Genomic DNA, 16,498 nt, shown 5'->3' on the forward strand with positions numbered 1-16,498 from the left:
TTCATAAGCTTAATAAGTTTCATTAACTAACGTAACAAATTAATAGGCTTTATTAATGTGTCAGATGCTTGGAAGATATTTATTAGCATTATAGATGCCTTGCAAATACCTGAAAGTGTTAATAAGATTTATTAACATCTAAAGTCAGACCATTGTCTTCTAAATCCATATTACTAAACTGCTTATTAGCTTTACAAATGTATTAATTAACTTTGTTAATAGTTTATTAATTGTTTTGCAGCACCCCATCTAAAGTGAGGAAGGTTTTTACCGCAAACAACCCCAAAGCATAAAGATTGTAAAAAGAACTTTATGACATTAAAACAGACTAAACATACACAAATCGTTCTGTAAAAGATATATAAAAATTTAATTCAGACAAATAAAAAATGTTTTAAAACATATATACTGGTGTTGGATGACTAGCATCATAGCTAATAAGGATAAAGTATTAGCATCTATCCTGAGTGAAACATTCATTGCAAATCCCATCACCTGGAGACAATTCTCTGCATTCAATGCCAACAGCATTCAACCACTGTTGCCTTGCTTCAAAGTCGACAAGAAAGTTGAACAAGCCAGTAATTTTGGAAGAACGAAGACAATAAACCTACAGGAGCCATGCTAAAGCTAACACGCTAACGACCGACCGGTGCAGAATCAAAGATGGGCGGGGCTTTTTTCGTCACCTGTGTGAAAGCAAAGTCTAAGAGGCCATTCAATTGGCTAAAAGTGAGCACGCCTGTTTTGCTGATGAGTTTGATTGACAGATTCATTAGCCAATGGTGACATTAGTTAACCTGCCCATCTTTGATTATGAATCAAAGATGGGCAGGTTAGCGTGTTAGCTTTAGCATGGCTCCTGTAGGTTTATTGTCTTCGTTCTTCAAAAATTGGCTTGTGCAACTTACTTTCTTGTGGACTTTGAAGCAAGGCAACAGTGGTTGAATGCTGTTGGCATCGAATGCAGAGAATTGTCTCCTGGTGATGGGATTTGCAATGAATGTTTCAATCAGGATAGATGCTAATACTTTATCCTTATTAGATATGATGCTAGTCATCCAACACCAGTATATATGTTTTAAAAATGTTTTTATTTGTCTGAATTAGATTATTATATATCTTTTACAGAACGATTTGTGTATGTTTAGTCTGTTTTAATGTCATAAAGTTCTTTTTACAATCTTTATGCTTTGTGGTTGTTTGTGGTAAAAAACGTCCACACTTTAGATGGGGTGCTGCAAAATAATTAATAAACTATTAACAAAGTTAATTAATACATTTGTAAAGCTAATAAGCAGTTTAGTAATATGGATTTAGAAGACAATGGTCTGACTTTAGATATTAATAAATCTTATTAACACTCAGGTATTTGCAATACTCAGGTATTTGCAAGACATCTATAATGCTAATAAATATCTTCCTAGCATCTGACATAATAATAAAGCCTATTAATTTGTTACGTTAGTTAATAAAACTTATTAAGCTTATGAACACTTAGGCTTGTGTCAGGCATCTATAATGCTAATAAATATCTTAGTAGAACCCCAAACAATAATAATACTTCTTAATTTGTTAACAAAGGTTGTTAATAAATCTTATTAAGCTTATTAACACTGACACATTTGTTAGGCACCTATAATATCAGTAAATGCATCATTAGCATCTTGAAAACATCCTAATAATAATGCTTGTAAATGTGTTAACTAAGTAATTTAATAAACCTTATTAGACTTATTGTACTAATAAATGTCTTACTAACACCCTATAAATTAATTTATAATGCTTGTTAATGTGTTAACAAAGCTTGTTAAGGAATCTTAATATAAAGTGTTACCGTTTACTTTTACTGATTCTTCTGAAGCTGATGTCGATCTGTTTGGCATCACAGGCAACCATACAATAAAATGATTTAAATTGAAACAAGACAGATTCAAGACAAAATTAAAGCTGCAAGCGGCGTTGTATGGCCCGCAGGCACAACCCGCCCCCGCCGCCCTTCTCTACAAACCACCTCCGCTATCACTGCCCACCTCTACGCAGCATCAATTCACTCAGAAAAAAACTTTGCTTAAGATTCTAATCATGCTAACTATGTAAGTTATGCTAATGTGGCTAAAAGTGCTAGCATTGCAATGGGCATCATTAACTAATTCAGAAAAACACATTGCTCCATTGGTAAAAGCTACATGTCATAAGTTGATAAAAAAATCGTTTTTTCTCCCAAAATGGCGTTTTTTTGTTGATTTTATCTCCATAGAAACCATTTTATGTTTTGGTTGCCCCTGGATGACAAACAGATCAACTTCAGTTTCAGACGAATCCGAAAAAGTAAACTTTTTGATGTCCTTAGCAACAGAGGTTTTTTGCTAACCACGCCCTCATTCCTTATATGGCCATATCCAGTGTTTTTCAATATGTTCAGTTCCAGAAATAGATGCACACATTACATTTTTACAGTATTCCATTGAAAAACATAAGAGTTATAACAGTATGCCACCTTTGCTAGCTCACCTACAACTTCTAATTAACATATTTTCCACAGTAGCTTTGCCATGGATGCCTAAAAAATGTTGCGATGTTACGAAATGATCGACAAAAATCCCAGTGACAAGTTTAATTTTGTTTTTGATATTAAATGTGATTTTTTTGAGAATTTTAGATGGCGGCCTTTCCTGAGGTTAAAAGTTGACAAAACTACAGGTGGGTTGTAGACTTAAGCTGGCAACATGTGCGTTAAATGTCGTGAAAATCGGTCGTTTTCCCATATTGTGAAAAAACACGAATATTGCCACAAAATGGCCACCAAGCCGTATGTCGTGTGGCCATCCCATAATGATTTCAAAACTTCCTTGGGATATCCCCAACACATGTCTTTTGGTTTCGTAACTGTATTTTGAAATTTGGCTCCATAAGAGACTTTTGGCACATTCATTTTTTTACATGATCGCTCGCTGTGATGTAATCGTCTTCGCGGGTTGGGGGTGGACGTTCACTTTGTCGAAAATTCATTTTTAATTTATCCTAGGTGTGCGCAAATTTTGGTGACTTTTTCGAGTATGTGGCGGGGTCAAATTTCTGTTCAAATGTGCCTTTGGTCCTTGCAGTCAGTGACTGCAAGGACCAAAGGTAAGATAAGGTACAAGTAATAGCAGTGCGCCACTTTTGCGAGCTCGCCACGCGGACGCCGTTCAAAATCTACAACTTCTAATTGCAACATTTTTTTTACAGTAGCTTGCCATTGATGCCTGAGAAGTTACAATTGAGATGATCGATGAAAATTCAAACGAAGAGTTTTCGTTTGTATCTGGTACTAAAGGTGATTTATTTTTTAAATTCAAGATTCAAGACCTTTGACCTTCTCCCAAGGTCAAAGATCGACAAAACTCCAGAGGTAGTTGTAGACTTAAGCTAGCGGCACGTTTCTCAAATGTAGAAAAACGCCAAAATCGCGAAATACAGTGATCCCTTGCTATAACGCGGTTTACTTTTCACAGTTTCACTACTTCACGGATTTGCATTGTGCATTGCATTCTGCATTCTGATTGTCTAAAAAGTCACTCCACTTCTTCTCTACCTGTGCGTCAATAACGTTGCAGTTTAATATATACACATACGTAAAACAGCTCGCCAAATTTACATTACGTTCGTGCAAATTCTCTTGATGGTGGCATGTCGGTGTATAAGGAAGGTTAAAAAAGAGCAACAACTGCCTATCACTATGTTCTTCTCCTGAACAAACACAGCTGCACCGCGGCCTTCATCAGAAGAAAACACTGCAGATTGGAGTCAGGGTGCAGCGGCTCAGTCTGAAGAACAGTGAAATACACCTGAGTCACTATTTGTCCCACTGTCCTTTGTATTTTTTTCATAATCATTTTAAATTTTCTCCCGTTTAATCCAATACTCAGGTCCCGATGGGCGGGGCCAATCTCTGCAGTTTGAAGCCTTCTGTTCACATTGATGATTAAACTCATTATTTGACAGTACAGTACAGAAGTTATTTGTGGAAAAAAACATTTCTAAAGTACTTTTATTTGTGAAACAAATGCTTCAGCCCGTTTGTTCTTTCTTTTCAATGTATAATAGAGTATTTAATTGTATAATAATAGTTAAAAAAAATAAAGGTTTCTACTTCACGGATTTTGCCTATCACGGGTTCTTTTTGGAACGTAACCCCCGCAAAAACAAGGGTTTACTGTACCAGATGTTGGCACAAAATGTCCACCAATCATGTCATTATTATAGCGCCATGTGATTTTAAAATAATGATTTTAAAATCATGAAATAATGATTTTAAAACTTCTTTTGGATATCACAGACGAGGATATAATGGTTTTGTTAGTCAATTCTCAAAAAAAAAAAAAAAACATTCCCAAGTTTTTAATTTTTGCAGAGTCAGCAAATTTTTTTGCGATCGTTTTTTGTTTAACACGCCCACATTCCTCTATCGATCTTGTTGTATGCTACATCGTTTTGTTCAGCATGGGCCGGGGAATTCCATATTTGTTTTTTACAACATTCTGATAAAAAATGTGCGAGCTACTCAAGACCGCAACAGTTGCGAATTTGCCCCGCGTATGCCGTTAAAATTCTACATGTAATTGCAACATTTTATCCAAAGTAGCTAGCCATTGATGCCCGAGACGATTTGAGACGATTGAACGACACCAAATTATCGTTTTCCCATATTGTATGAAAATTGGCAATTCTTATAGTTGGTTAATCTAAATTGCTCCTATGAGTTAATGTGATAGTGCACGGGTGTGTGATTGTGGACACTCTACCCTGCGATAAACTGGCGACCTGACCTGTAGGCTTCGGCAGCCCGGTGATCCCGAAACGGAATAAACGGAAGACGATGAATGAATCGCCAGTTCTCAGAGCTCGCCACAAAATGTCCACCAAGCCGTAGGTTGTGTGGCCGTCCCATAATGAAATCAAAACTTTCTTGGGATGTCCCCAACACATGTGTTTTGGCTTCGTAACTGTATTTTGAACGTTTGTTTTTTGGCCCCATAAGCGATTTTCGCCCTATTCATTTTTTTTTTTACGGGATCGCTCGCCGTGATGGGGGTTAACCTTTATGCCATTGTGTGCACATTTTGGTGACTTTGAGTATATGGCGGGGGTCAAAATTTCTGTTCAAATGTGCAGGCTATAAAAAAAAAAATCGGATTGAGTTACTTTATGGCTTCCACCTGAAAAAGGAAACAGAACAAAAATCTGCAGTTTTCTAGGAGTCTGACCTGTTGTATCAGGGAGAGAGGAGTTTTCCATAGAGGGCAGAAATTCTTCAAGAGCAAGTGTTGCTGCTTTCAGACGCGCCTCTTTCTTGTTTATTCCAGTGCCAGTCTTGTACTCCACCCCATCAATCACCACACAAAAGGCAAAACAGAGCTTCTGCAAATCACCTGAGGTAAAAATATCACTAAACAAACAGGAAATCACTAATATAGTACTACAATAAGGTCAATTAGACCAGCTGTAAGAGCTTTCAGCACACTAAACAAAAACAAAACAAATGTTTGCAGCTCAGGACTCCTAAATACATAGTAAAACACTAGTTTATCCCAGGTACGCAAGAAATTGTTAATGCTGCTAATTGTGGTGTTGTCACATGGTTTGTGTAGTGTTACATGTCCCGTCTGAATTTAATTTCACATAATAGAATTTAGAAATGTGCCAATCTGATCACGTGATCAGAAAACAGCCCCAATCAAGTAGTTTCAGACTCAGTCAAAATCGGATGTTGTACTTTTAATATTGTATATTTCAAGCTTATTTTAAATGAATGTCCTAGTAGAACTCCACATTTCGTGAACAGTAACATCTTACTGCTGTAAGGTTCAGTGGAACACGGCAGCAGTTTGCACAGGAGATTAACAGCTAACAGAAACAGCTCGGTAAAGTTAGTGAGATGTTCACAAACTAAGGAGCACAAAAACTCAAACTCTAACCAGACAGCAAGTGTCTCTTGCTTTTTGTCCAAACGCAAATGACCTACAAAGGCATTTAACAGAAAAAAGATCAGATTTTTGTTTCTTTTAATAGAGAATGGTGCTTTTCTGCTGCCGAGAGGCAGTTAGACACTGCAAAGTCGTGCAAGCATGGGGAAAAGATGATAATCCATAATCTCTCAAAAACAAGCAGAACACGATGCACAATAAGCGTGTTTGAGATCACGCAGGTGGACGCAACGCTGCGCAGATCACCTGATTGGTTGGTTCATCAGCTCCACACACAACACTTTTTCAGTGTTGTGCGCGGAGCTGACACACTAACATTAAATTTTCATATTAAGGCGGGGGCCACAAAATATCATCTTGGGGGCCGCAAATTGCCCACGGGCCACGAGTTTGAGGAACTTAGCTACAGTTTCCAAACGTTCCCATATGATCAATTATCATCCGTTCTTACTGGGTTTTAGGGTACATTTTTTTCTAGTTAATAGTTGTACTTTATTTTACTTGATTGTTGAAGCTACTCAACAGAAGTGCTCTGTTTAAGTATTAAAAGATAAAAGAAGGTGTATAAAATAAAAACAGGAACCAACTTGGACCCGTTTATAACATTATGTTCATTCTTTTGAAATGTTTTACAAAAGTATTGGATTAAGACTCTGTATTGTTGTCAAAATCAAATGACTTGGAAGCGGATTGGGCCGAAAAAAAAATTGGATTGGGACATCCCTAATAGAATTTTATTTTGCATAACAGGAGACTTACCTGAAGCTATGGTTTCCTTAATTTCCAGGTGAAATTGCAAAACTTGGGCCAGCTGATGGAGCAAAGACACGGCATCTGATTGACCTTTCTTGTATCTGTCGATGAGCTTTTGGGGTGAAACCTTTGCCTTGACAGGAACTTATAATTGTCAACATATGGAAAAGAAAAAAAAAACGAAGCAAATAAATAATAAAATAAAACAATGGAATCTGTGAAGTGAAATGTTGCTGAACTCACATTGACGGGGATCATTTAAAGTAGTTGGTTGTTTGAAGGACTTAAGTCCTGATGTCGTGTTTGAATTCCTGGTGAGATTTTGTGCAAAACAGGCTCCTCTAGGTACTGGAAAAGGTCTACCAGCGGGAATCATCCTGCAGCTTTACTGTAGAGAAGAAAGCAACAATATGTGATCTAAATTATCAGTGGTCCACATCACCTAAACAGCAGATTGGTACAAGTCCGTGGGTCACTTGGTACTGAGCTGCAGAGTGAGAATATTCCTGGTTTATTTAACTGATTCTGAGAGAAGTTGTAATTCTCTTGACAGATATCATGTGTCTGAAATACATTTAATAGGTCTTTGAAGAGGCGGCTTCGACTGCTAAATTCGGTTATACTTTACTACCAAAAGTATTTGCTCACCCATCCAAGTGATCAGAATCAGGTGTCCTAATCACTTCGTCTGGTCACAGGTGTATTCAATCAATTCAATTCAATATTATTCATATATCCCAATTTTACAATAGTCGTTTCAATCGGCTTCATAATTGTATAATGAACATGAAATCATAAAGAAGTCATAGATTCAATAGGTCATGGCTAAACTAAATGGCTTCTCTGTGAGGAATCAAGCACTCATGCAGGCATGCAGACTGTTTTTACAAACATCAGTGAACTCCACCGTGGAACGGCCAGAGGATGCCAGCAAATCCAGGGGTGAATTTCCTCGCTCCGAATTATTCCACATAACAAATAGTCCGCTTTTCGTGAAAAAAGTGATCCAAACAAAAAAAGAATGTTTGTTTGGAAACAAAATGTTTTTTTCTTTTGTAAGTGACCGACAGAATGATTAAGAAATGTTACACAAAAAGGACCAACATTGTATTAATGTTTGACAGTTAAGCCATAAGAACCCAGAGTCATGTTGTTTAAAGGACACATATGTGGGATAGACCACAGAACACATTCTGCTGTTTTTCTGTTACACTGATGACGTCACCACGGATTCTTCTGGGTTAAATTGAACCATGAATTAGTTTTTCTTATATCTAAATAAAAAAATGTAACTTTAACAAAAATGTTTCATTTTGTACAACATTTGGCCTTGTTTTAAGCTTTTTTTGTCCCTCATTTCCACTGTAGACCCTTTTTATCTGTTTGTTTCAAAGATATTGGCGACTTTTCATGAATCAAGGACGAGATAGCTGCATAATCTGACCCAATATGTGGACAAAATCACCAAGTTGGGTCTTAACTGGACTGGCATTTCCTTGCAGTGTTTTATGTTCGCAGTTTCGAGTTTGTCTGACTGTTCGTGTCCGCTAATAATCCGTTTGCCCGGACTGTCTTGTATATTCAGCAAACTGCTACAGTTTCCAAACAACAACCTTTCTGTGCATACAATCATTTAGGCCTAACTTTCCGATGCCAAGCGTTCAACTACGTGCTTAATTGCAATCGAGCATATTTTAAGGTAAAGGGACCCACTCACCGTCGACCTCCGTTCACGCGATGGAAAATGTAGGCCGGGAGAGTGTGCACGTGCCCTTCTGACTGAGATCATTTGTGAGACAAGATGGATGACGCTGTGTGAAAAAAACCCCGGATATTTCGCAAAACTTGATTATTAAAGGTCAGAATGCCGCGTTTTCCATCCTTGGTCTCTAAGTCATTTACTTTGCAGCCTGATGCATGGTGCTCTCCCAAAGAAACAGAAACAATCAGTCAGAAATTTTAATGAGACCTCAGGTTAATACCACATCAAAAATACTTGTCTGTCTGTTTTTTTTCTTTCATGCTGTCAGTTTAAAAGTTTCATTTAATTTTTTGTGGTCAACAAGTTCCTGACAAAGTTTATGAAAAAAACTGCTATGGTCAAAATCTCCCTTATGACGGCGTGCCCCTGCAAAACGTTATGATTTTCATGATGAATGTGTCATCAGTGGTGTAAAAGTGAAATGGAATAAGCAGCCCACAGGCAATGAAGGTCACCACAGGAACAAATATGGTTTTACTCGCCCGCACACATCAGAAACCAAGTTTGTATTAACTCCTTCAATCTGTCACTTTAGCAAAGGAAGAGGTGATGTCTAAACAGAGTTCACATTCTCTCTCCCCAGGTTCTCAGCAGCAGCGAAGCTAAAGGGAAAAAACTGAGTCATCTGCTGAGTTTTTATCATAACCACAAGATAAAGCTGGAGGAAGTGCCCCAAACATGTTCTTCTCAGAATTTCTCCCCAACATTTCTAAAATGTATTAATCAATGTAACTAAGAAAAAAACAAAGGACTTTAACAAAGGGTTGAATTTTTCCTTTGTTCGTGTTTGGTGATGTAAACTGATTAGGCTATGGGACAGAATGTGGGTTCAAGAAATAGTTGTGTCCTCAAGGAACAATCCAAGCAAATGGAGAGATGATAAAGATGAAAGGTTGTAGGCTTGGTTGATGAGAGTGGAAAAATCAAACTAGCTGTGATTGGAAATGAAACCCTCAGCGCCGGAAATATTTGCTGTAATTAATAACTTGTTGCGTGCTAGCACCCTGTTGTCATTCTGGAAAAGCAAAACGTATGCAGAGTGCCATGAAAGGCAACAGACTTTCCTTTGTGGGGACAAAGGGGTTTCTGGGGCCACTGCTATCAAGCTCTTTCAGAACGTGCAATTTCCTTCCTAATCAATATTTATCACAACATGGGTTCTGCATGTGAGAAGCATGAAACACGGTGTGTTGAACACCGAAAATAGAATCCAAATTCAGGATGAATATGGTCAATGGTTTTTCAGGTTTAGGCTGTTTTACTTTTTGTTTTATAATATATTTGACTTCTTCACTTAAATAATGTTATTTTGGAGAAATACAGGCCACACAAAATCATAAATTAAGCCACCAAAACCAAAAAGAAAAAATATTCTTTTAAATTTTGTCCTTTCCCTTTAGTTAAAAGTAAAAAAAGGAAGAAAGAAACAAAAGAAAGGGAAGAAGTCATGGGGCATGTCCTGTGTTTCTCTATTTATTTAGAAAATTACTTTAATGGTTTTTTTTTTGTTTGTTTTGCGTAAAATGGGCCATGCATTATGGTTTATCCATTTATTGTAAAATGTAAGCTTGGCAACAGTAGAGGGCAGTGTAAGAATAGAAATTCTATTATCAAGACCACAAAACCCAAGTTCAAGATTTTTATGAAATGTTTTAAAATGAATAAAGGGCTTAAAAGTGGGGATATGTGCACCTGAGAAGTAAAGCTTTTGAAAAAGACAAATTATGCTTTTATTATATTTTGCATCTAAACACAACTAAACAAACTTGAAAAACAAAACTAGTTGGAATAATTACCTTTGAGATTGCAAAGTATTTTTTCATTTGAAAAATGTAAAAGGCTGCATGTTTTACATAGGAATATATTAATGTAGATTTTTTTTACCTCTGATCTTTTTTTCAAAAGAAATTTGGTATGTAGTAGTCATGAATCTAATAGGTGACATGCACAGAAGCAGGTGTGTGCACAAGTATAGTACACATAACAGACAATACCTAAAACTAACAGTTTTATTAAACAAGAACATCAAGAACCAGAGCCTGGTGCCCCACAGCTAACACATGTTTACTTTGACAGGACCCTCCCATTGATAAATAACAGCCACTCTTCTTCAGCCTGCTGGATCAGTCACATTCAGCTGCAGCACTCCAATGTGTCTCCACAGCCAAGATTGAATCTTCCCCATTCATTAGACTAAGTGGATGAGCCTCTCTAATAGGGGCTCCCTTCCCCTCAATAATTGCTGTTGATTGGCGTAAATTAGACCCTAGTTGCCAGACGAGTGATTCTCAACGACGATAATCTGATTCCCAACTCAAACTAATAGGATTTTAACTCTGGATTTGGCCTAATGTCCGTCTGCAAACCCTGGCTATGGTCCTATGCCCCATCCAGCTAACATCCTCTGGATCATATCTAGGACAGGCTGGGTTGAAGTTACACTGCTGGTGAGGTTGTGTCTAAGATCATTCTGGCCACTTTTTTTATTGTTTTGGGGATTTGTTTGACGCGTACCATTTTTGACATGAATGTCACTTACATCATTAAAAAGACATGCAGTGAATGTGACTGAAGTCTGCTGAACCTAGAGTAAATGGTTAAGCTCTTCAGTAAAACGTTACCCCAGTGTTGTGATGTTGACAATACAGAAGAAAAGCTTGAGATTGTAAAGAATCAGACTTTGAAGACCTCCCATGGTAACATTATTAACTTATTTGAAACAAAACCTGGCTAGCTTCCTATTATTAGCTTAGCAAAAAAAAGAAATCAACTGTTTATTAAAGATACATGGTCCATCAAACATCAAAGAAACACATCACCTTCAGAGTTTGTAAAAACCTAAATCACCAAATGAGAAAACAGTTTTTAAATTGCTTAATAGAAGTGCAAATACAGTAACTGAAATTTCATATTCCTTCTTACTTGTGAGAAACATGCCAGTCTATCCTAAGTTTACATTCTTGTAACTTTGTTTTGGTTTCCCAGCGGCTTAGGGTGTTAGGGGACGGGATCAACCTGCGATGCACCTTGGCAGTTGTTTTCCCTCCCAATGATTGCCATGCAGCTTCGTGCCTCTTTCCTCACAATCTTACACATGCAGGACCCCTTGGTGAGAAGGTGCTTCTCTATGAGCAATCCTCACAGAGCCCTCCCAATTTTGACTACACCTTTTGTTACACACATCCCTTACCCCCGAGCGCACTATGCACTCAAACAAACACAAAAATTGAAGGCATACTGAACCAGCATGGCTACCACAGCATCTTGCAGCGGCATGCTATTCCATTCAGTTTGCGTTTAGTTGGAGCATCATTTATTTTTCAACAGGACAATGACCCCAAACACACCTCCAGGCTGTGTAAGGGCTATTTGACAAAGGGATGGGGGGCTGCACCAGATGACCTGGCCTCCACAGTCACCGGACCTGAACCCAATGGAGATGGTATGGGGTGAGCTGGACCACAGAGTGAAGGCAAAAGACCCAACAAGTGCTAAGCATTCTGGGAACTCCTTAAAAACTGTTGGAAGACCATTTCAGGTGACTACCTCTAGAAGCTCATCAAGAGAATGCCAAGAGTGTACAAAACAGTAATCAAATCAAAAGGTGGCTACTATGAAGAACCTACAATATGACATATTTTCAGTTTTTTCACACTTTTTGTTATGTATAGAATTCCACATGGTTTAATTCATAGTTTTGATGCTTTCAGTGTGAATCTACAATTTTCATAGTCATGAAAATAAAGAAAACTCTTTGAATGAACCAAAACTTTTGGTCTGCACTATATATATATATATATATATATATATATATATATATATATATATATATATATATATATAATGAATTTATTCATTATACATAATTATACACAATTCATTCATAATATATAATGAATGAATTGTAGATCTGTTTTGTAGGACTAGATGTTGTTATCCCTGAATAAATACTAAGGCACCGATGAGACACTGTGGCAAGCAGATGAATGGTGAAGTCACTTGGGTTTTCAAGTTGATGCCCTCCTTCCTCAGTGTTTCGCTGATAGGCCCACGACACCTCCAGAGGGTTCAGCAGTGAATCCCAGCGTCCCAGGTTCACCCCCATCAGTCACCAGACATTTGGGCGCCCAGGTCAGGTCCTTCCTCTTGATCCATAGCCACTGACTTCCATTCTCAGCTGCCTGGGACAGGTCTTTAATTGCCTGCCTTTGAGCCTTCCCTCGCACTCCCATCTCCCTGAGTAGCCTGGGTGTTGAGGTGGCCACAAAGCCCCTGCAGCCTACTTCCACTGGGCGTACCTTCACACTCCAGCCTTGCTCTTTGGCGTCTGCTGCAAGTTCGGCGTACCTCAGCATCTTTCTTTCATAAGCCTCCTCTATTGCACTCTCCCAGGGTACTGTGAGCTCTATGATGTATACGAGCTTGAGTGTGGATGACCACAGTACAAGGTCTGGTCGAAGGTTGGTGGATGCAACCTCCCGTTTCTGTCCAGGTCCGCCAGCATTTTCCAGTCCCGTGCTCTACCCAGCTGTCCTATGTCAGCTGCACTGGTGGTGTTGAAGGTGGCCTGACCCTCTCGGAGGAAGGGTATTAGCTGCCGATGAGATGTTGCCTGAGGAAGGGCGTTCACGCTTGTTCTCTGTTTTTCCAGCACTGTTGCCAGACACCTTAGAACCACATTGTGTCGCCAGGTGTAACGGCCTTGACTGAGGCTGGTCTTGCATCCCACCAAGATGTGCTTCAATGTTGCTGGGCTTTGACATAAGGGGCATGAGGGATTTTCACCATACCACTGTTTTAGGTTTGCAGGAGAAGGCAAGACATCATAGGTAGCTTATAAAACTTGCCCTGGATGCCTCCATCTCCCACAGGTCTTTCCAGGAGACCTTCCTCTTCTCCACTCCTTCCCATTCCATCCACTGACCTTGCTTTGCCTGGGCCACGGCTTGAGCACACCTTGCTGCCTCCTCTTCCCGGCGTATCTCTTGGACCACCAGTCTACGCCTCTCTCTTATCTCGTAGTCTGTTCCGTTATATATACACACACACCCACACAGACACATGTAGTGCACTGAAATCTCGTTTTTCCTCTTCTTTCTTTTTTTTTTTTTTTAGAAGCACAGCATTCTGACCTTATTTTACATTCTTGTAACTTTTATTTGGTTTACCAGCAGCTTGAAGTCTACAAGTGAAATATGGCAACAGTTCTTTTGTCACTCAGTTGATAAGGGGACGGTGCTACTAAGGCCTGAGGACTAATGAATCTGCACTCCATTACCACTGAATCGGACAGATTGCTCTCCTGGAGAAATGAATTGAGTTTTTTGTATTTGTGAGATCATTTTCCCTCCATTAACTGCTCTTTATCCCATCTCTTCATCACTGGCAAATCAGGTTAGGCAGCCATGATTAGCTGGGGTGGCCTCCCTTTTTAAAAGGTAATTGGGTTTGGCGGCTCAGCTGATAGTGCCATTAGGACCAATAAAGGCTGGGCTTGGCTCATCGAGTGAAACAGATTCTTCGGCAGCAGATGGCAGATGGAGGGAGCGGGCTCTGATGCACTAAGAGCAAAAACAAAGTTTGTGTAACAAAAGTAGTTTGAGGCATCCTCTTTATGAACTGACCCCACTCACCCCTATCTCATCCAAAGGCAATCAAATGTTTGCATCTTCTATTTGTTTTAGTGAAAAAGTGAACAGTTTTTTGATAAGATTGTCATTGAAATACTTTCTGCATTACAATAAGAGTAGTCAGCTATTTAGAATGTTCAAGCAAGTGACATTTCACATATCCAAAGGTATGCTTGCAGATTTTTTTTAAATTCTCAAATATGTTGCAGAGTTCTTAAACTTCTGAGAGGTAAAAATGATCATCTTTAGCAGACAAAGATGCTGAACAAACACATGCAATGCAACCGAAAATCAATCCCATCCAACTATATCTTCTTCTGTCATCTCACTCGAAGGAAAGGAGAACTTGCCAATTCCGAGAATTCCTGTGAAGCTTCAGATAACCTTACTACATCTGGGGCTTTGTCTTATAGGAAAAGACGCATTAGCGATGACAGGGGAGCCGGTGGGGAATGGTGCTGATGGGAGATTTTGCTGGCCTGTGTGTTGTGGGGCTGAGCTTTGCTGTGACTGTCTCCCTCTTATAATGTCCACAGAAGGGGTTTGATTCTTGCTGCTTCTCTTATTTGTGGATTAGGCTTTGGTTAAGTCATTCCACTTTTCTCTTTCAGGAATCTTCACCAACTTAAAGTTCTTAACCAGAAAAGTTATATTGTGGCATCTTACTTGTTAATTAAGATAAACATAATACAAAAAGAGTGACCTTTGGCTAAATCAACTTTAAAAACTGTCATTGCTTGCCACAATACAACATTAATATTATCAAATGAAGGAAGCGGCCAACTTTTCTCGCTTCATAATTATTTGCTAGTGTGATAGTCTAACGTATTATTAGACTGACAAGTATAGCAGACTTTGTAGCTAAGATTGAGGCATTTGTTTGATTTGTCTCTGGGGTTTTTCTGCTTTTGTACACATACATCTACTCATACATTGCTAAAGTATGTAAGCAAAGCTTGTATTACTTTTTTTACCCGATAGTGGCTCATTCTCTTTCCTCTTAAATGAAAAACGGTGTCACCAGGCAACATAAAGTGTTCCTAAAGAGCTGAAGGAGGACGCACAAGAGCAAAAATCCTCCAGGTTAAGTTGTTTGAAAGGTCTCGGATATTAAGAGACATTTTACACTTAAGAACTTGGTTTTGCTGGGTTTTCTGTTTCCCCTATTATTGATTGATGCTCAACTATCAATGCATAATAGAAAAGCACTCAGAGCAAATGCAGGGTTATGGCCTTGGGAGGGAGTCAGCAGACGAGACTGTAGTACACTCCCCCATCTCTCTCCAATGCCATTATTGGCCCATAAAAGATCCCTCGGGAAGACCACGGTGTTCAGATCAGCACACACCAAATACCCAATTAAAAAAGGCTTTAAATTCCCCCCTCTTTCCTGGGCAAAAATCAATCTGAATTTAATCTTTTCGGCTAGGATTCCGACAGAGCAGGTAATTGCCCATAATCGGTCAGCTAGGTGACAACACCTTAAAGGAGAGACACTAATACAACCTGGTATTCTCTTTCAACACTCTTCCTGGGCCAAGGTCCAAGCTGTCAAAAACAGGTAGAGTGCAGATTTTGCAGCCATCAGACAAAAGCCTATATAATGTTACATATGTGCGTGTGTGTATGTGGGGGGGGGGGGGGGGTGTTATGTGTGTGTTTGTATGCAGGAAAATGAGCTGATTAAGGGACCTTGTAAAATACAGAAGAAACAATCCTTTCTAAATGATCCACTGTAAAGATGCAATGAATGTTTTCAGTGATCATCTCTAACAGGAGTTTTTGGAACAACTCCAGATGACAGAGTAATTCTTTTCTACTTAATATTCACTCTGATTAAACGTATTGCTGGCGTTATTTATTCCTGATCATGTTGAAATTATTTCAAAGAAATGTGATGCTCCTAAAAATCTAAAATAATTAACAACAGCATTAGTGAAGAAGAAGAGCTAATGGCATGGTGGCCCCACCTCTGCGGCTGAAGGACTTCCCTAATGCACTAGCTTGAAAGCTGTTGATGTTTTTGTATTTAAGTCCCTGGAGAAATAAAATGTTTTAGTTGACAGTATTTTTTACTTATTTTAGTATGTTGAAAAAAATCAGTGCACAATAAAACAACAGTTTTAATAGTTTCTGGCTTGAAAACCATCTAAAGAATGAACAACAACAACAACATCAGGGAGAAAAATGCTTTAACGCAACACTGTTATTTCTATTGAAGGGAATAGGTCTGGTTGGTGGCTTTAACTTTGATGTGGCTGGCCAGTAATATGATGTCTAGGGGTCATTGGGGGTCAAAAGGTCAGCAACAGGAGGCAACAATTAATGGATCTCTCAATAAAGCGGGAGCTAATATTACCAGCTCTCCCTCAGTCTGACTGCAG

At 38.8% G+C, this 16,498-nt stretch overlaps 1 protein-coding gene across 4 annotated transcripts in view; it reads right to left on the reverse strand.

Annotated features, from left to right (window-relative positions):
- adad1 (adenosine deaminase domain containing 1 (testis-specific)) overlaps window positions 1-8,723 on the reverse strand; it is a 28,332-nt gene extending 19,609 nt beyond the window's left edge. For 2 of the 4 annotated variants that reach the window (XR_013658444.1, XM_078953795.1), the window contains exons 1-4: window positions 8,440-8,723; window positions 6,966-7,110; window positions 6,729-6,866; window positions 5,250-5,414 (exon numbers count right to left, since the gene is read on the reverse strand). Coding sequence is in view for 3 of the 4 variants with exons in the window: in XM_078953795.1 (XP_078809921.1) it covers window positions 5,250-5,414; window positions 6,729-6,866; window positions 6,966-7,098 (436 nt within the window). In the remaining variant the exon portion in view is untranslated. Of the gene's footprint in view, window positions 1-5,249; window positions 5,415-6,728; window positions 6,867-6,965; window positions 7,111-8,166; window positions 8,264-8,439 lie in introns of those variants that run through there. The other 2 variants (XM_078953796.1, XM_078953797.1) reach the window with 2 other exon arrangements.
- Between the last annotated feature and the right edge of the window lie 7,775 nt (window positions 8,724-16,498).

This window comes from Oryzias latipes, chromosome 10 (genome assembly GCF_053564925.1).
Source record: "Oryzias latipes strain Hd-rR chromosome 10, Olatipes_Hd-rR_3.1".
In the NCBI taxonomy this organism is placed as follows: domain Eukaryota; kingdom Metazoa; phylum Chordata; class Actinopteri; order Beloniformes; family Adrianichthyidae; genus Oryzias; species Oryzias latipes.